Source organism: Staurois parvus, unplaced genomic scaffold, assembly GCF_062004578.1.
Source record: "Staurois parvus isolate SC_StPar_1 unplaced genomic scaffold, SC_StPar_1.0 ptg000347l, whole genome shotgun sequence".
Taxonomy (NCBI): Eukaryota; Metazoa; Chordata; class Amphibia; order Anura; family Ranidae; genus Staurois; species Staurois parvus.
Genome location: NW_028318143.1, coordinates 10,851,300 through 10,872,432, shown reverse-complemented (window position 1 = coordinate 10,872,432; position 21,133 = coordinate 10,851,300). Strand labels below are relative to the sequence as shown.

Below are 21,133 nucleotides of genomic sequence, written 5' to 3'. Positions count from 1 at the left end.
TTACTGTGAAGAAAAATTATACCAAATCTAGACAATGCATGATACCAGATGAAGTTCAAAAATCTGTGTAACAATAGTAACTGCTCTGATGGTCCCTTTTCTTCTGTGGGCCCCTGAACGGTAGCACAGTCTGCATGTTTCCACTTATTGGCACTTATGGACAGACTTACGCTCCTAAACTTTCTTGGCAGGAATTGTTTCTTAATCATTAGTTCAGTCAACAGCTGAGGAGAGATGACTTTCCATTTCGGCTTAAGACACTGATGACTTAGAATGAATTGCTTGTGGTGGTCTGCAGTGTACACAACACATTACAGAACAGTCTGCCCTGTTTTCCCCAGTCCCCTTCTAATTGGCAGACCAATTAATCCGCTCATCTGTGAGCAGATAATGTATTACGTTAACTACCTTCCATTTGCCGGAGCCATTCTCCGAGGTAACATAACTGTGGTCTTGTTTATCTCTTGCCCTGATACACACTACAACGCCTCGGCAGTATCAAAGGTCAATTAGTGGACAAATTAAGCTATTATTAGCCTCTAACGAGGGTGACTGGCATCATTACCCTTCCTGTTTACCAGCAAACTGTTATTTTAATACAAGGAGCAACTAATAAATTAGGGCATCTGCTGCATCTCTCGGTCTGCTTTGTGGAAATTATATTATAGGGGCGCCGCCAGCTGCCAAATTCGTAACCTTGCGGTAATGAGGGGCAATGATACGTACATAGATGATTACATACTCTATGTGATATGGCCTTGATTGACTGAGAAACACATGTTGGGAGAACAGTCTATGTTCTTTAGAGGTGTGTTCACACTTTCTGCAGAACTACCGTAGGTTTCACTTCACATCTTATTTGGGGGCATTTCAAACAAAGTTGCACCTAAAATAGATTTTTTTTTTGTTTTTGTAGGCAGTGCGAAGCAGGGTTTGTATCCCACTGTTGGGCCTCTATAGAGAATTTTTTTTTTAATTTAGCGACAGGGTTAATTTAATACTAGGATACTTCCAGGTCATTTGATCTTTATGTGTTATTTTGATAAGGAGATTTCCACTCTTTTGCTGCCCTGGTTGGGTTTCCTTTTACAACTGAAAATTGACATCTTTTATTGCAATCATTTATATTCACCCCTTAGGTTGGATTCACACTGCATTCAAACTGTTATTTTAATACAAGGAGCAACTAATAAATTAGGGCATCTGCTGCATCTCTCGGTCTGCTTTGTGGAAATTATATTATAGGGGCGCCGCCAGCTGCCAAATTCCTAACCTTGCGGTAATGAGGGGCAATGATACATACGTAGTTGATTACATACTGTATGTGATATGGCCTTGAATGACTGAGCAACACACGTTGGGAGAACAGTCTATGTTATTTGTAAGTGTGTTCACACTTTCTGCAGAACTAGGTTTCACTTTATATTTGCATTTCAAGCAAAGTTGCACCTAAAATAGATTTTTTTTTGTTTTTGTAGGCAATGTGAAGCAGGGTTTTTATCCCTCTGTTGGGCCCTTAGAGCTCTGTGGGACATCAGCAGAGAAGTCACCTTACCAGATATGATAGATGAGCTTAGCTTTTAAGCTGAGCCTCTGGTGTCACTGTACTAAGTTCTCTTTATACTTATATTAGGACACACAAATCCTACATCACCTAGCCTCTTGTGGACTCTCTAAATATTTACTGTAAAGGCAGTTATTATAAATCACAACTGAGGTTCATATGAAGCTCTTAAAGTGGATCTACACGGTATCTGAATACCACAAAACATAATGCTGTTTAATTAATCTTTAGTATTCAAAGTGAACTCCTACATCCATCCATGTCTCCACATTTTATTTTTCTGAGAAATCACTCTGAAAAACACTCCCTAGCATTTCTGGCTGTTGCCATCTTGAGTAAGGGCAGATGATTCATGTAGCATTTACTTTCTGGAATCCATCTGTCCTTTGCTCAGGCACACAAGCAGGAGAGTGTGCTTAGCTGAAAAAAAACATCCTACCCTCCTGAAGACTCATGGGAAGTATGACATCATTTGCCTAGGCATAGAAACCAGGAAGTAACTGAAGAAATAGATAAAAAATGTTTAAAACAAGTAAATATAATATACCTTTCTATCTATTTACTAATGTTAGCGGCATAAGGATTAAAGTGATATTAATGGCAGTTTTTTTTTTCAATAACAAACATGTCATATTTGCCTGCTCTGTGCAATGGTTTTGCATAGTGCAGCCCTGATACTCCCCTTCTCGGGTCCCCTGCCAGCACTCCTGGTCCCTGCTGAGTAAGTAGTTTGTTATGGGGCACCCAAGCAGACTCAATCTCAAGCCACTGCTCTGCATGTCCATTCACACACAGAGTTGCAGCTTGGCCCCAACTCCTCTTTTTCTCATTGGCTTACTGGCTGTGATTGACAGCAGTGAGAGTCCATGGCTCCCAATGTGGTCTCAGCCAATGAGAAGAGAGAGGCTCCAGGGAGCAGAGGCTCTTGTGCATACAGTATCTCTGGATTGTGGTGGGGCTCAGATAAGTAGTAGGGGGGCTGGCGGTGTTGCTGCACACAGAAGGTTTTTTACCTTCATGCATAGAATGCGTGAAGGTAAAAAACCTTAAGCCTTGAAGCTAGACACAAGGTAAAAAAACCTGTCACCAGTACAGAAAATTACAGAAAATCCAAAATTTCGAGTTGTCACTTGAATGGGAATAGAAGAAAAATCTTTCAATGGCATCTCTTGTTTTGATGACAGCAGTCTTGAAGTAGATTTGTCTCTCACTTTGGAGAGGGTTTTCTCACCTCTACTTGTGCTGAGATAGGAAGTAAAGAGAAGTCTCCCCAATATGACACAGCCAGCTGGGATTTTAATGATACGTTACTCTATTCAATACAAAACAAAAATGGTCTTTAGACTAGGCTTTGTAGACTGCCAGAGCATACTTCTGGTGCCTCAAACATAATTATATGGGTGTCTTAAAGTCAACACTGCTTCTTCTAGATTGCAAGCTCTCACAAGCAGGGCCCACCTAACACACTTGTCTTATATTGTATTGTAACTGTAATGTTTCCCTTTATTTTGTAAAGTGCTATATGAAACCTGTCTATTAATAAACAACTTTTTCAACAGGGTTGGTTTAATATGATTAAACAGTAAAAAAGAAGGTTTCTCTGTGAAGAAAAAGTATTATACATACCTGTTCCTCTTCCCATACCGCCAATTTTAGCTCTCTTCAAGGGAGAACCCACTTCATTCTTCACTGAGTGCTGTGGTCCTTCCACCAGTCCCTACATTATTGCTGTATCCTGTAGAGATGAAGGGGCCAACAGAAGGAACCGCAGGGCTAGCAGAGGATCAGTAATGTGATACTGCCAGTATTGTCACATGAAGAAGATTATGTGGGTACCATAGCTCTTGAAAAGAGGGAAAATGGGCTTCAGGACTGGTAAGGACCTCTTTTCTACAGAGAATCTTATTTTCCCCTTTTGAATTTAGTGACCGGGTTTCTTTAATACTGGGGTTGTTCCAGGTAATGTAATCTTTATGTGTTACATTGTTAAGTGAATTTTCACTCCTTTCCTGCCCTGTTTGGGTGTCCATTTACAACTGGAAATGGACATTTTTTATTGTATTCATTTATATTATATAAGTATGCCACTTAGGCTGGAATCACACATGTCTGATCCAGTACATTGCATTAAAGGAGAAGTACAGCCAAAGCTCTTTTGGCTGTACTTCTCCTGTGGATCAGAGGAGTGCAATTCGTTCTGCACACCTGTGACCCATTTTCAGTTGATAGCGGGCTGAAGCCCGCTGCTGACTGATGTCACTCAGCCAATCCAGGCTGGGGAAAGATATTGATTTTAAAGTCCGCATCCACCCTAAAGTCTGGAGTGGCACCTGGCTCAGCATCTCATTGATCTGCTGAGAGCCTGAGCCAGCAGATCTCTCCCCCTTCACAGCCCAGTGCTCCAGGGAGCATGGGGGGGGGGCAGAGAGCAGTAATAGGTAACTCACCGCTCCCTGCTCATAGCAGCTGTGAGAATGTAGCCATCAGCAGTCATGTGACCGCTGAATTCTTACACTTAGAGCCGGCGGGGGACAGCTGCAGCATTGGACCACTGCTGCATCCACCTAGGTAAGTATGATTATTAAAAGAAACTAAATCCCATACTTCTCTTTTATTGGTAGTGTATGCGTTTTGGTGCACTACATTGGGGTGCCATCAGGGCCGGAACAGGGGATGGGCAGGAGGGACAACTGCCCTGGGCACAGCAGAGCAAGAGGCAGAGAATGTACATAAGGTGGTACACCCATTCTACAACATGCATTAGTAGTGGGGGAGTTAGCGCAGTTCCGCATCCTTGCCCTGGGTGCTGGATGGACTTGTCCAGCTAGTGGGAGCCATTTAGAGTGAATATCACTCAGAGCACCAACTTGTATAACAGACTGACAAAACGTGCATTTCTGTGCGTTGCAGAAGTGAACACCTTAACATGTGTGTGATTAGTGTGAATCGATCCTAAAAGAGAATGCCAGGGTACTGATGTTATATGTTGTTTTTAAAGAAATAAATATGACCTAAACCACCATATTGTAATAAATATACTTTCCATTTTTTTCCCCTTAGGCATCATCGATTTCCTTGTTAGTCAGCATCCCATTGCCAGAGTTCTCCGAGATCACCTGATATTTAAAATTGCACCTATGCTTAATCCAGATGGAGTATACCTGGGAAACTACAGGTAGGAGAAGAAGCCTTTAACTATGATGTACAGTAAACTATGCACTTATAACAACTAAGATGTAGTTACTCTTGTGCCAAAGAGGAAAAGATATTGAAAAATATGTAAAACCTGCCATGATTACCTCACATCCTGAATAGATTTATGTGCAGATTTACCTTGGAAACGGTTTTAAAAATCATAATGGACTGTATAGACTTTCCATTGGCCAGCAGGCTTAAAAGGGCCAAAAAGGGGGCTTTGAAAAAATCCAGACCCCTCACTTTAAAAGGGGGTACAGGGCAGACATACTGTCACTGTATTGGAAGATGTTATAGGGAAAGCATGGGGAAAGCTGACAAAATGTATAGGAAACATTAGGGTCAGGAAACTTTAATTTTGAAAGCCAGGTCTTTGGGCAGTCAACCCCTTTGCTGCCATTTTTGTGTTAATATTGGTGGCATTTGTCTTTAATTTTGTTTTGTGGTTTATTTGAGGTCAGTGGTTAGTTTTAGCTGCTGTCCTGTCCATAGCAAGGCTTCCTTTAAGGAAAGAAATGGGCTTTTGTTTTGGAGGTGGGGTGGTTTTTTGAGGGTTAAACAGATTTTTTTTTTTACATCAAAGCTTCTTGCCTTGTGAAAAGTTGGCTTTGGTCTGACAGAGCATCCTATAGATAAAGTAAATGTAAGGCTTAAACTGGTTAGGCCTATTATCCCTGATCAAAACTTTCTGCAGTATCTTCATTCTTGTAGTGAAGCCCTTAAAGCAGAACTAGTGCAGCTCAGTGTGCATTCCTGCTCACAGTTTTCCATTATTTACCTTTAGTTCCACTCTCAGTTCCACTTGCTGTGCGTTCCTGTACGATTCATATGCGGGTCTATGTGGTGCAATTTCAAGCCCATTCATTTGAATGATCTGAAATCGGACTGCACCATGCTAAAAGTAGTACATGAACTACTTTTCTTAAACACGTGGCAACCCATTGCATGGTACTTTGGTGTCCTGCTGCTTAACTATTTTCCACTGCTTTGTCATCTGCAGTCTCCTAATTCTTATAGTAAAACACCTGCATGTTCTCTTATTCTGTAGTGCATTTTGGCCCATAAAAATGTCCTGCTGCTGTCCAATTTTACACAGCTACTTCATTTGTGTTCTCTTAATTCTTAAGACTTGAGAGAATGATAGACAGCTGCAGGAGAGTTTTGCATTCCACAGTCAAATATGCTCTGCCAGTGTACAGTATGGCTGAGACTGTCTGTAAAAATGTTACTGTTCCATAACACCATGTACAGCTTTAAGAGAATTTTTAATGATGCCCCTCAACCGCCATTCAAAGACTTATTCCCACTGTATGGTCATTTAAAAAATAAAATTTTTGTATTGGTACATGTGCCCCATGAGTTTTTTCTACAGTAGTTTGCCTGCTAGCCCTAATAATGGTCATAATTTAATCCCAGGTTCCCCCCAAATAGACTTCAATAGCATTTGCTGTTAAATTCAAGTATGCCAAATTTCAAACACGATTCTCTGATCCCTTGGCCAATCGAACCCAGTGCTGTCCAATTCCCAATTCAAGAATAAGTAGCTACTAAGGGTGGGCATCCTCTTACTACTGTTCAACATTTCAGAGTATCCCACAGCTCCCTATGCCCTGTCCAAGTTACACTGCAATAAATTCAGAAAAAAACTACTATCTAGACTCTCTACTTATTGAGCCAGAAGTGTGGATGCTACTGTGTGCCCAGCTGCTCATTGACTGTGGGAAAACGTGGACCTGGGACAAAATAGCAGGACCATCCAGGGGTCTGTGCTACATACAGATGAATACTGATGATCCCAATGTCTGTCTGTGCCTCTTCCTAACCTTATCCGTGCAGTTGCACCAAAACTATTTGGGATCTCATTAGGTGGAGAGCAATCTTCCTTTACAGTAATCACATTCAAGGTACATCCAGGTTACTACTTATTTTTTGTACTCTGGCTGGCAGTTTTAAGCATGTACTTTTTTTATGATGGAGTCCAATCTTCAAGGGAAGTAAATGTTACAAAAATGCTAAATTGGTAAATGTGTTGTGCTCATTTGTTGAAGAAAGCTGAATGATGAATTATTGGTGATTATGGCATGGTATTTTATTAAGTACAGTATTTTATTTAGGTAAAAGCATATAATTTTCACAGATTAGCTGTCATTCCTTGCAATTAGAGATGAGCGAATCGAACCAGGCGAACCGGAATTCGAGTCGAATTTCAGGAAATATTCGATTCGCGTCGAATCCGAAATTTTGCCTACTTCGGGTGCGCGAATCGAACATTTCCCGATCAGCCGGTAAAAGTGTCCCTGCAGTGAGCTCCGCTATTTCTGACAGTTCTCTGACAGAAGGAACACATGTTTAGCGGTTGAAACATTGTATCTATTAGTTTCCATTTAGGATACAGATGTTTCAACCGCTGTACATGTGAAGAAGCTGTGAGAGAACTGTCAGAAATAGAGGAACTCTGCACATACACTTTTTGCCGGCTTGGAATTATTCTTCTTTTCATCCTACTTCTTCTTCTTCTTCATCCTCATCCTCAGAAGAAGAGGATGAGGATGAGGATGAAGAAGAAGAAGAAGAAGAAGAAGTAGGATGAAAAGAAGAATAATTCCAAGCCGGCAAAAAGTGTATGTGCAGAGTTCCTCTATTTCTGACAGTTCTCTGACAGCTTCTTCACATGTACAGCGGTTGAAACATCTGTATCCTAAATGGAAACTAATAGATACAATGTTTCAACCGCTGTATGGAAGGACAGTCCCAGAACTGTCATTAATAGTCTATTTCTGACAGTTCTATGACATTCCCTCCATACAGCGGTTGAAACAGCTGTATGGAGTGAATGTCCCAGAACTGTCAGAAATAGACTATTTATGACAGTTCTGGGACTGTCCTTCCATACAGCGGTTGAAACATTGTATCTATTTTTTTCCATAAATGACATTCTGCAAATACACTTAGAGGAGCGCTGCAGATACACTTTTTGCCGGCTTGGAATTAATCTTATTTTCATCCTACTTCTTCTTCTTCATCCTCATCCTCATAAGAAGAAAAAGAAGAAGTAGGATGAAAATAAGAATAATTCCAAGCCGGCAAAAAGTGTATCTGCAGCGCTCCTCTAAGTGTATCTGCAGAATGTCATTTATGGAAAAAAATAGATACAATGTTTCAACCGCTGTATGGAGTGAATGTCCCAGAACTGTCAGAAATAGACTATTTATGACAGTTCTGGGACATTCACTCCATACAGCTGTTTCAACCGCTGTATGGAGGGAATGTCATAGAACTGTCAGAAATAGACTATTAATGACAGTTCTGGGACTGTCCTTCCATATAGCGGTTGAAACATTGTATCTATTTGTTTTCATAAATGGATCCATTTATGGAAACAAATAGATACAATGTTTCAACCGCTGTATGGAAGGACAGTCCCAGAACTGTCATTAATAGTCTATTTCTGACAGTTCTATGACATTCCCTCCATACAGCGGTTGAAACCGCTGTATGGAGTGATTGTCCCAGAACTGTCAGAAATAGACAGAAACTGTCACAGAACTGTCCTTCTTCTCATCCTTCTCCTTCTTCTCATCCTTCTTCTCATCCTTCTCCTTCTTCTCATCCTTCTCCTTCTTCTCATCCTTCTCCTTCTTCTCATCCTTCTCCTTCTTCTCATCCTTCTCCTTCTCCTTCTTCTCATCCTTCTCCTTCTCCTTCTTCTCATCCTTCTCCTTCTCCATCTTCTCATCCTTCTCCTTTTCCTTCTTCTCATCCTTCTCCTTCTGCTTCTCCTTCTCCTTCTCCTTCTTCTCATCCTTCTCCTTCTTCTCATCCTTCTCCTTCTTCTCATCCTTCTCCTTCTCCTTCTTCTCATCCTTCTCCTTCTTCTCATCCTTCTCCTTCTCCTTCTTCTCATCCTTCTCCTTCTCCTCATCCTTCTCCTTCTTCTCATCCTTCTCCTTCTTCTCATCCTTCTCCTTCTCCTTCTTCTCATCCTTCTCCTTCTCCATCTTCTCATCCTTCTCCTTCTCCTTCTTCTCATCCTTCTCCTTCTCCTTCTTCTCATCCTTCTCCTTCTCCTTCTTCTCATCCTTCTCCTTCTCCTCATCCTTCTCCTTCTCCTTCTTCTCATCCTTCTCCTTCTCCTTCTTCTCATCCTTCTCCTTCTCCTTCTTCTCATCCTTCTCCTCATCCTTCTCCTTCTCCTTCTTCTCATCCTTCTCCTTCTCCTTCTTCTCATCCTTCTCCTTCTCCTTCTTCTCATCCTTCTCCTTCTTCTCATCCTTCTCCTTCTTCTCATCCTTCTCCTTCTTCTCATCCTTCTCCTTCTTCTCATCCTTCTCCTTCTTCTCATCCTTCTCCTTCTTCTCATCCTTCTCCTTCTTCTCATCCTTCTCCTTCTTCTCATCCTTCTCCTTCTTCTCATCCTTCTCCTTCTCCTTCTTCTCATCCTTCTCCTTCTTCTCATCCTTCTCCTTCTCCTCATCCTTCTCCTTCTCCTTCTTCTCATCCTTCTCCTTCTTCTCATCCTTCTCCTTCTCCTTCTTCTCATCCTTCTCCTTCTCCTTCTTCTCATCCTTCTCCTTCTCCATCTTCTCATCCTTCTCCTTTTCCTTCTTCTCATCCTTCTCCTTCTGCTTCTCCTTCTCCTTCTCCTTCTTCTCATCCTTCTCCTTCTTCTCATCCTTCTCCTTCTTCTCATCCTTCTCCTTCTCCTTCTTCTCATCCTTCTCCTTCTTCTCATCCTTCTCCTTCTCCTTCTTCTCATCCTTCTCCTTCTTCTCATCCTTCTCCTTCTCCTCATGCTTCTCCTTCTCCTTCTTCTCATCCTTCTCCTTCTTCTCATCCTTCTCCTTCTTCTCATCCTTCTCCTTCTCCATCTTCTCATCCTTCTCCTTCTCCTTCTTCTCATCCTTCTCCTTCTCCTTCTTCTCATCCTTCTCCTTCTTCTCATCCTTCTCCTTCTTCTCATCCTTCTCCTTCTCCTCATCCTTCTCCTTCTTCTCATCCTTCTCCTTCTTCTCATCCTTCTCCTTCTCCTTCTTCTCATCCTTCTCCTCATCCTTCTCCTTCTCCTTCTTCTCATCCTTCTCCTTCTCCTTCTTCTCATCCTTCTCCTTCTTCTCATCCTTCTCCTTCTTCTCATCCTTCTCCTTCTTCTCATCCTTCTTCTCATCCTTCTCCTTCTTCTCATCCTTCTCCTTCTCCTTCTTCTCATCCTTCTCCTTCTTCTCATCCTTCTCCTTCTTCTCATCCTTCTCCTTCTTCTCATCCTTCTCCTTCTTCTCATCCTTCTCCTTCTCCTTCTTCTCATCCTTCTCCTTCTTCTCATCCTTCTCCTTCTCCTCATCCTTTTCCTTTTCCTTCTTCTCATCCTTCTCCTTCTCCATCTTCTCATCCTTCTCCTTCTCCTTCTTCTCATCCTTCTCCTTCTCCTTCTTCTCATCCTTCTCCTTCTCCTTCTTCTCATCCTTCTCCTTCTCCTTCTTCTCATCCTTCTCCTTCTCCTTCTTCTCATCCTTCTCCTTCTTCTCATCCTTCTCCTTCTTCTCATCCTTCTCCTTCTCCTCATCCTTCTCCTTCTCCTTCTTCTCATCCTTCTCCTTCTTCTCATCCTTCTCCTTCTTCTCATCCTTCTCCTTCTCCATCTTCTCATCCTTCTCCTTCTTCTCATCCTTCTCCTTCTTCTCATCCTTCTCCTTCTCCTTCTTCTCATCCTTCTCCTTCTTCTCATCCTTCTCCTTCTCCTTCTTCTCATCCTTCTCCTTCTTCTCATCCTTCTCCTTCTCCTTCTTCTCATCCTTTTCCTTCTCCTTCTCCTTCTTCTCATCCTTCTCCTTCTTCTCATCCTTCTCCTTCTCCTTCTTCTCATCCTTCTCCTTCTCCTTCTTCTCATCCTTCTCCTTCTCCTTCTTCTCATCCTTCTCCTTCTCCTTCTCCTTCCTCATCTCCAAGGGCATTTAAATTAAAGGTACAGTGTTCTGCACTAATTTAAAGGCTCTCTGAAGCCTAGAAACCCTTTTTATAAGTCATCTTCGTATCGAATCGAATTTCACACTGGAATTCGCCGAATCAGCCGAATCGAATTTTTGAGAAATTCGCTCATCTCTACTTGCAATCCACCTTTTTCTTCAGGAAAACATTGCCTTTTAACCATGACCAGCAATCACCGTGGCACCTCTATATATTTCATGTAGTGTACTTTTTTGTCCGAAAGGAATCTGGGCCTTCCGCGAAATGGCCAGCTGGTTGTGCTTTCTTCCCTTGCCATAATTTCCCAGTCCTCCCCTTCTCAGTGCTACCACTGTGTTTACTGCTGGGTACCTGGTGAGATATGATATAAGCACAAAAGGAAAAGTTATAATTATACATAGAAAAAAGGTCTTTAAAGAACACATGCTGGGAAACGTATTTACTGTACATAAAGCTAATATGTGTATACTGTATATACACCCACTGGCCACTTTATTAGGTACACCTTCTTAGTACCGGGTTGAACCCCCTTTTGCCTTATTTCTTCATGGGATAGATTCAACAAGGTATTGGAAACATTCCTCAGAGACTTTGGTCCATACTGAAAGGAGTTACTGTTGCCTTTCTATCATATTTCTAATATCAACAAGGTATTTTCTTCCACAAAACTGCCGCCCACTTAATATTTTCTCTTTTCGGACCATTCTCTGTAAACCCTAGAGATGGTTGTGCATGAAAATCCCCAGTAGTTCAGCAGTTTTTTAAATATTCAGACCGACCCGTAGGGCACAAACAACCATGCCACGTAAAAAAAATCACTTAAATCCCCTTTGTTTCCCATTCTGATCTAGATGCCTAAATGCATTGAGTTGCAGCCATTTGATTGGCTGATTAGCAGTTTGTGTTACCAAGCAATTGAACAGGTGTACCTAATAAAGTGGCATGGGGTAGTTAGTTCTTGTGGTAGATGCGTTATTTTAGTGAGTCCACGACAGACAGGAACTATTTTTAAGGGCTTAGTAGGCTACTTTTATTTAAAAGAAAGCAACAAGTTTACGAGCAAATGATTTCCCATGCAGAGGATCTTCTCCAACTTCAACATAAATCCATGCACTGGAAAATGACAAGTCACCTGGCTGATAAGCCCAGTCATCTTCAATTGTAGTACCTCTCCTGGATACCTGGCTCTCTAGCCTTTAGACACAGTGCCCTGCTGAAAGGCCAACCTCTGGCCTATGGATAGGGGTTCTCCTGACACCTTGATAGGAGCCGACCTGACTCCTAGAACTGAGACCTCTGTCTCTTGGCTTCAGGCTGGGTCCTCTGACCCCTCAATGAGACCTTCCGTCTCCCCCACTGGGAGTGGTCTCCAACTGGGGGCCCTAAGCTATGCTCAGACCTGAGTATATAATGACACCTCACAGCTGTGTACTCTAGATTGCAGTTGTCTAGTAAATTCCGGACACAAGACTGAATGTTCCAATCCAGATCTGCAGAATCCAGAGAAAGCCAAATCTGCAGTTTTCTCTGCCCTGAAACATTGAAACACATCGTATTGACCCTAAATGCGAATCCTGTGTCACATTTTCCTATCTTTAAATATATATAAAAATATGGAAAATATATAATCTTGAAAAACAAAATGTATCAATTTCGTATACTTACCAGGTGCTTGTGCCTAAATATCTTTAATCAGTCTGGCCTGCAGCCCTTCCTAGAGTGGCAGATCTCACTTGGCAGAGGCAATCAGGAAAAGGAGGATCACAGTATCCCTTCCAACTGACTCTGAAGCCTGTGCTCATATCATTGGCATAGTGTGCATGCTAATCTCATGTAACATGCATAAGCATTGAGGCATTCATCATACCAACATTTTTCAACCCCAGCCGTGGCTGTCCTCCAGTCCCTTTATTTAGAGACATATTTATAGCTAATCATAGTTATTAAATCGAGTGTTGTTTGGCCAGCATTCAGACCATGGTTAGACTGCTTTCTGAGCAGGTGCCTGTTAAGGGGGCAACAGAAACAATTAGCAGGTAATGTATACAGCATTTAGGCCACTGTGTCAAACCATACCAACCTCTACCTGACCATGTGTGCCGTGGAAATTTTATAGATAGGCAACTTCCATACTGATATTAACCAGTGGTTCCAAATAAATATTAAGTAACACAGTATAGCACAGGCACAAAAAGATACACTTAGCATCGTTCTAAATAACTGTTCTTTATGCAGTGCATTTGAGATTTTTAGAAACACAGTTTCACATCAATATTAAGAAATCCACTTTTTTAGGTAACAAGGAAAGTAACTGAAGCAGTATATAAGCGGGCTAGTGTCTTATCAGGGTCTTAGGAATGTGAGTATGTGACAGAGGAGTTAGTATGGTGCCAGGGGTGTTGGCTGCAGTGGACAAAACATACAAAATTATTTACATATATATATATATATATATATATATATATATACGTACCTCAGTTTATGAATTGAATTAGTTCTGCAGGACTTTTCGTGTTTAAAAAAATTTGTAAACCAAAACGTGGTTTCCCATGGGAATGCATTTAAAACCAATTAATCCATTGCGGAGGTCAGAAAAAAGTAAAAAAAAGGCTTTTATCTGTTCAAAATTCTTTATAAAGTGCACTTTAAAGGCATAAATACTGTACAGGGACATGGTTAAAAATTAATTCATAAATGCATTGAAAACCAATCCAATACAGAAGTCAGAAAAAAGTAAAAAAAAGTTTTATCTGTTCAAAACTCTTTATAAAGTGCACTTTAAAGGCATAAAGGGACATGATTAAAAAAAATACATAAATGCATTGTAATCCAATTAATCCGTTCCAGAGGTCAGAAAAAAGTCAAAAAAGTTTTATCTGTTTAAAACTCTTTATAAAGTGCACTTTAAAGCCATAGTACTGTACAGGGACATGATTAAAAAAAATTCATAAATGCATTGAAAACCAATTAATTTCTTCGTCTTGGGAAAAAAATTTGTAAACTGGGGCATTATTTTCAATGGATTTTCATTCGTAAACCGAAAATTATGTTAACCAAGGCGTTTTATATATATATATATATATATATATATATATAAAAAATTATATATATATATATATATATATAATATTTTATTTTTTTTATTTATTTATTTATTTATTTATTTTTAAAAGCTTAACTCTTATCATTCGAAAGGAGCTAATTCTATTTTGCCTTGTATAGGTTGTGCTGTCAATTTGTGTGATATAGTAGAGGAGATGGGCACAGACAGTAAATTTTAAGCTACAGTACATATATAAAAGCAATTTTTAGCTTTTTAATCAGACATGAGCTTGAATAGAAGAAGGAGTTGTGCTTTTTACTATGAATGTAAGACTTTCAAATAGCTGCATCCTCACACTCAAGTATTTACACCCTAGTCTACTGTATTTTATTACATGAGCATGGACAATTAAGTATTCAATGTACATATTTGTAACAAGCAGTAAAAGAGCTTTAGACCCTTGCCATTGGTGGAAGCTGACCCTTTAAGTGAGTCATGACTCAAGAGGTTGGTAGCAGGGGCTCACATTCCTTAGTTCATTGTGATTGGCTACACAGTGATGACATAATCCTTCCAGCTCTTCCTAGTCTGTTGTTCACTGTGAACTATCAGTGACAGCTTTGCCACAGTTCTGGGGGCACCAGTGCAATTCTCTCCAGAACAACACAGCAATGCATATAGGTTGTGCTGGTTCATATATGTGTTGTACTGTCGGAAAGGGGTGAAAACAAGGCCATCATTTACCTCTGTAGCTGCAGGCATTGTAAAGCAATTCATCTTAGAACCAAAGTTTATCTTAAAAAAAAGGAAAGAATAAGCACAAGAGACATTGCTTACCTTCAATGGCATGTGTCCCTTGTGCTGCTGTGTCCTTGTTTATCAGAAATATTCCTTCTCAGATACCCTCCAACCACACTGCCATAATCTTCCGGTCCAGTGGGGGTTAATAGAATTAATGGAGCTGTCACAGGCAACCATCAATAGTACCTGAGTGGGTGGAAAGGATGGGCACAGTCAGGCACTCTTGATGGGTGCCTGTGGCAACTACCTTAGTTCTATTACCAGAAGATTATGGCAATGGGGGGGGGCATGTCAGAGGAGGAATATTTCTGCTAAACAAGGACACAGCAGCACAGGGACATATCTCACTGAAGGCAATAATACCCTTGCTCCTATTTTTTTTAGACTTTATGGTTTACAACTGAAGCATTGCAGTCCCTTTTCTCAGCAGCTCAGCTCACTTGGTTTCCCCTTCCAGGGCACTTACTCTAGATTTGTAACAGAGATTATACAAGAGATTATAAAGCTAGAAGGCTGTTAAATTACTGCTGAGATGGAGTAGCTGAGCAGATGTAGATGTAAATATGAATGCTTCTGCTGTAAACTGTGACAATAAATTGCTCCACAGTGCCTGTAGCTACAGAGGTCAGTGAGGGTTTGTTTTATAGCACATTTTTGCTTGTTAATAATATGGCTACAGTTACTTTCTGAATAGAACCTAACTTGAACAGCCATTGCTGACCTTCTTCAAAAATTGCTAGTTGGCAGGCTGTCGAACTAATCCTGCAGGATTAGTACATTCTAATTCGCTGACATGAAACAAATATGCAGAGCAGGAATACAAACTTCACTTGCTGCATACTTGTTCTGGGTCAGTGATTTAGAATTTGTAAATTCATAATGACAGGTTTTCCTTTTGAAACTTTCCAGTTTCAAAATGTCCCCTTCTCCACAGCACACAAATGGTTAAATAATAAATCCTCCAAGTACATTTATTAATTGTGGATTTGACTCAAAACGCTTAACACGGAACGGCCTCTGAAGCCAAATCAGCTATAGATTATTCATTTCTTGCCTGGAAAGTAACAAATGACTTTTCCGTTTCCGACCGAGAAATCTCATGGTCATTGCTTGAATTCATTTAGCACGAAGAAAGCGAAGCATTTATCACAGAGCAAATTCCCAAAGTCACAAAACAGAGAAAGTTTGAGCTTTACACTTGTGAAAGTTCTCTGCGTGGACAGCTCTGGAATTCCGAGACGCCAATGAGCTGCTGACAAGTGAGGTTTCAGTTGTTTCAAAAGGAGTCTTAAAAGACCAGCAAAGACTAAAATATTAGTTACTTTTATGTGAGAGAGCTAAAGAGTTGGCAGCTACGAACATGAAGGAAAAGTTTGGATAGCTGAATCAAACTTTGAGATATTTGTTGGCTGATGGTGTTATATATTTATTTCTCAAAATTCTAGCATCAGATTAAATTATCCTATTCCCATACCAATGCTCAAAGGGCCCCAGTTACAATATGGTAATATGGTAAATATGGTAAAACTGGTAATATTATTCTTTATAAAAAATCCACACTGCATTTAATAAATATGCATTGCACTCTCTTGCTTTGGAACTCTGGAGCAGAGTGCCATTCAAAAACATGCAAAAAATAAAAAGCTGGAAGAAGGAGAGCCCTGCCAAAGCCGTATGAACAGCTTGTCTTGCAATCTCAGACTTCTCTATGTGTAGCTAAGCAGAGGACTGTGGGACACTGCAGGTTCCACAAAGCAGCCTCTATTACAGTGGGGCAAAAAAGTATTTAGTCAGCCACCAATTGTGCAAGTTCTCCCACTTAAAAAGATGAGAGAGGCCTGTAATTGGCATCATAGGTAGACCTCAACTATGAGAGACAAAATGAGAAAAACAATCCAGACAATCATATTGGCTGATTTGGAAAGAATTTATTTGCAAATTATGGTGGAAAATAAGTATTTGGTCAATATGAAAAGTTCATCTCAATACTTTGTTACCGTGTTTCCCCGAAAATAAGACACTGTCTTATATTCTTTTTGGCTCAAAAAAACACACTAGGTCTTATTTTTGGGGTAGGTCTTATTTTTTAAATATCCAGGTGTGGACAGGGGGTGCAGAGGTGAGCTGCAGGCAGTTGTGGATGAGAGTTACTATGGAGAGGGCCGGTTGATGACAGTTGTGAGCTGCAGTCAGGTGTTGCAGGGGTGACTTGACAGGTGAGTTTCAGACAGGGTGCAGATATGAGCCACAGACACGATGAAGGGGTAAGTTGCAGATGTGTAATGCAGAGGTGATCAGTGGCCAGGGGGTGCAGAGCTGAGTTGTGGCTGGGGGTGCAAAAGTGGGTTGCAACTCAGCTCACCTCTGCACCCCCCCCCCCCCCCCCCAGCTGCAGCTCACCTATGCACACTGTCTGCAACTCGCCAAACTCAATTTACCTCTGCAACACCTGACTGCAGCTCACCTTTGCACATCCCCCCTCCCCCTCCACTGCCCTCATATGGTTAGTTAGCTTTGCAAAACACAGCTGTCAGCAGCCAGCTCCTCTCTATAGTAACTCCCGTTTCGGGTCCTATCTTCCCAAACAGTGCTCCAAGTGCACTTACCACTCCGCCTCTTCACCACTGGCCAGTGATCACCCCTGGGGTATCGGCTTCCATGCATTAGGCTGCCGGAGGGGATGCCCCACCCCTAAACACACTGCATCCGCAGATATCTTTTCCTTCCCTGTCCCACAGTGAGTACAGAGGTAGGGAGGTTCTGTGGGAGCGGATGGTGCTTTCACTTCAGCCGCACTTCTGTGTTTATAAGAGGCAGTAGATATGGGTGTGCGCAAGGCCAGTGCCGGAGGTGGCAGAATGGCGTTCCGCCATGTTCCGTCTGAAAAAAAGCCCTGATCAGAACTAGGTCTTATTTTCGGGGTAGGTCTTATACTTTAGCAATTCCCAAAAATGGCACTAGGTCTTATTTTCGGGGTAGGTATTATTTTAGGGGAAACAGGGTATATATCCTTTGTTGGCAATGACTGAGGTCAAACGTTTCCTGTAAGTCTTCACAAGGTTGGCACACACTGTTGCTGGTATGTTGGCCCATTCCTTCATGCAGATCTCCTCTAGAGCAGTAATGTTTTGGGGCTGTCGCTGGGCAACACGGACTTTCAACTCCCTTCAAAGGTTTTCTATGGGGTTGAGATCTGGAGACTGGCTAGGCCACTCCAGGACCTTGAAATGCTTCTTACGAAGCCACTCCTTCTTTGCCCGGGCGGTATGTTTGGGATCATTGTCATGTTGGAAGACCCAGCCACGTTTCATCTTCAATGCCCTTGCTGATGGAAGGAGGTTTGCACTCAAAATCTCACGATACATGGCCCCATTCATTCTGTCCTGTACATGGATCAGTCGTCCTGATCCCTTTGTGGAGAAACAGCCCCAAAGCATGATGTTGCCACCCCCATGCTTCACAGTAGGTATGGTGTTCTTTGGATGCAACTCAGCATTCTCTCTCCTCCAAACACGACGAGTTGTGTTTCTACCAAACAGCTCTATTTTGGTTTCATCTGACCAAATGACATTCTCCCAATCCTCTTCTTGATCATCCAAATGCTCTCTAGCAAACTTCAGACGGCCCGGACATGTACTGGCTTAAGCAGGGGGACACGTCTGGCACTGCAGGATCTGAGTCCCTGGCGGCGTAGTGTGTTACTGATGGTAGCCTTTGTTAAGTTGGTCCCAGCTCTCTGCAGGTCATTCACTAGGTCCCCCCCGTGTGGTCCTGGGATTTTTGCTCACCGTTCTTGTGATCATTTTGACCCCACGGGGTGAGATCTTGTGTGGAGCCCAGATCGAGGGAGATTATCAGTGGTCTTGTATGTCTTCCATTTTCTAATTATTGCTCCCACAGTTGATTTGTTCACACCAAGCTGCTTGCCTATTGCAGATTCAGTCTTCCCAGCCTGGTGCAGGTCTACAATTTTGTTTCTGGTGTCCTTCGACAGCTCTTTGGTCTTCACCATAGTGGAGTTTGGAGTGTGACTGAGGTTGTGGACAGGTGTCTTTTATACTGATAACAAGTTCAAACAGGTGCCATTGATACAGGTAATGAGTGCAGGACAGAGGAGCCTCTTAAAGAAGAAGGTACAGGTCTGTGAGAGCCAGAAATCTTGCTTGTTTGTAGGTGACCAAATACTTATTTTCCACCATAATTTGCAAATAAATTCTTTCCAAATCAGCCAATGTGATTGTCTGGATTTTTTTTCTCATTTTGTCTCTCATAGTTGAGGTCTACCTACGATGCCAATTACAGGCCTCTCTCATCTTTTTAAGTGGGAGAACTTGCACAATTGGTGGCTGACTAAATACTTTTTTGCCCCACTGTATATGAATAGGACATGAAATGCATGCTGTGGTGTGAAGTAACTCTGCAGTGCCCAGTGAAGTGTGCATTTTGAGTTCATCCCTAAAGGCGGCCATAGATTTGCGAAAAATCCTGCTATTTTTTGGACGACTTTAAACTTCGCCGATAATCTAGTCGTGTATGGGCAATTTTGTCTGCGGATTTTCGTTTTTTTGTCTTTTTGAATATCGTTGTAGCTGGAAAATTTTTAGAAAACGACCAAATTTCTTCCCATTGATGGCAATATCCCCCGATTTTCTAAACGACAAATTAATGTGCATGTGCGATGACCTGGAAGTTTTTTTAAGGAACAAATTTTCTTATCCAGGAGAAAGGTCAATAGTTTTAGTGTGTAAACAGAACAGTATCATGCCATGTCATGTATTTCTGTGCAGTAATCTTTGTGTTTGATGTACAGAATAACATGCATCCACTATTCTTATTGTGTAGTGCTTAAATACCCCATAATTAATGTTTTGTATTGCACAATTAACACTTATAACACTTTAGGTATATATATATATATATATATATATATATATATATATATATATATATATGTTTTTGAAAAAGAACAGCAATATACTTTAAAGCAGCAAAGTATTTATTGACACATGTAGATAGACAGTATCAAAAGCATTATATTTTATTCAGTATGAAAATATAAAACAAATAAAATTTTTGGTTTTTTGGAAACAAAAGTGCACTGTACATTTTGGACAATACAAGTATTGTTAATGGTTCCAACCTTCACAGAAGAAGTCATAATAAACCAAACCATCTGAAAATAGATATATATGGGGCAAACCCCCAGTGCTTGCAGTAATGAAAGCATTTCCAAAAATTTGTCACAGTAAATCTGAATTATACATTATTATACAGTTGCAAGAAAAAGTATGTGAATCCCTTGGGATTTCGTGGAGTTTAGCATGAATTGGGCATAGTATGTGTTTACTGAAACCAGTAAACCCAAAACAGGTGTGTGTTTTTTAAGGGCATGACAGCTGTCGGCAACACATCCAATATCATCACACTGATTGAAGTCAAGGTTGGCTCACTCCTGGCTCCAATTAGCTCTGGGAGAAGTCATTAAGCTAAGGCCTCACATACTTTTTCCTCCCTGCACTGTGAATGTTTACATGTTATGTGCAATTAAACCATGGCAACATCTAATGTTTGTGTAGTATTATGTTCAGCAGACTGTGTTCTTCTATTGTTGTGACTTAAATGACGTTCAGAGCACATTTTATGCCCAATTCATGCAAAACTCCACGTAATCCCAAGGGGTTCACATACTTTTTCTTGCAACTGTACATTATTTAATAACTGTACATGACCAAAGGGACACCATATAGCACCCGCCGTGCAATGCATGCACACCGCTTTATCTGGGTAAGCTGTGAAATGTAAAAGATTAAAAAAACAAAAGAAAAAAAACACATTTTCTTTCACACATATATATATTTTTATAATATCTACCTTCAAATACTCTGTCTTTAGCACGCGTGATATTGCTGCGCATGTTTCAGGGATTATACAACCCAAGGACTGTGCGGATATACCAGTTGAAAACTTGAGGTCCTCATAGGATCTTCCGGTTGATAGGTAGCGGAGGGTTGCAATGAGTCTTTCTTCTGCACTGATGGGTTTGCGCATGTAAGAGACTTTTTTCGTAATGTGTGGTGCAACCATGGTTAGGAGCAGCTCAAAAGACCGCTGGTACATTCGCAGATAATTTTTTAAGTCGTCAGGATTATTTTGTTTCAGATTACAAAGCAGGTTCATGTGTGAGAAATTTGCACATTGAAGAAGCCAGTCTTTGCACCATACTCTGCTCTTCCTTGCTTTCTTTTTTTGTTTGTTTTCCTTCTCCTCCAATGCTAACACAGCAAGCGCTATAAGGGCCAGTTTTTTTTGCGGTTTAATTTGGGCATTTTACTACAATAAATGAAGAAAATTTGTAGGAACAAAATGTTGCTGTTGTCTTGCCGGCAGATTACGAAAAGAGGGAGGGACAATAAGGTTACCAAACAACATAATTTCCGACGACAAAACAACAGCATTTCCGCCCAAAACACGACAGCATTTCCGCCCAAAAAACAACATCATTTTCTGTAGAGGTGACAATTACAAAGAATTTATCCGCCGATTTTCATTCTAATTGGTGGTCTAATTGG

At 41.0% G+C, this 21,133-nt stretch overlaps 1 protein-coding gene across 2 annotated transcripts in view; it reads left to right on the top strand.

Annotated features, from left to right (window-relative positions):
• Window positions 1–21,133, top strand: part of LOC149456841 (cytosolic carboxypeptidase 6-like) — a 2,243,892-nt gene that overhangs the window by 1,783,867 nt on the left and 438,892 nt on the right. For both annotated transcript variants that reach the window (XM_089684448.1, XM_089684447.1), the window contains exon 8: window positions 4,625–4,739. In XM_089684448.1, coding sequence (XP_089540574.1) covers window positions 4,625–4,739 — 115 coding nt within the window. The remainder of the gene's footprint in view (window positions 1–4,624; window positions 4,740–21,133) is intronic.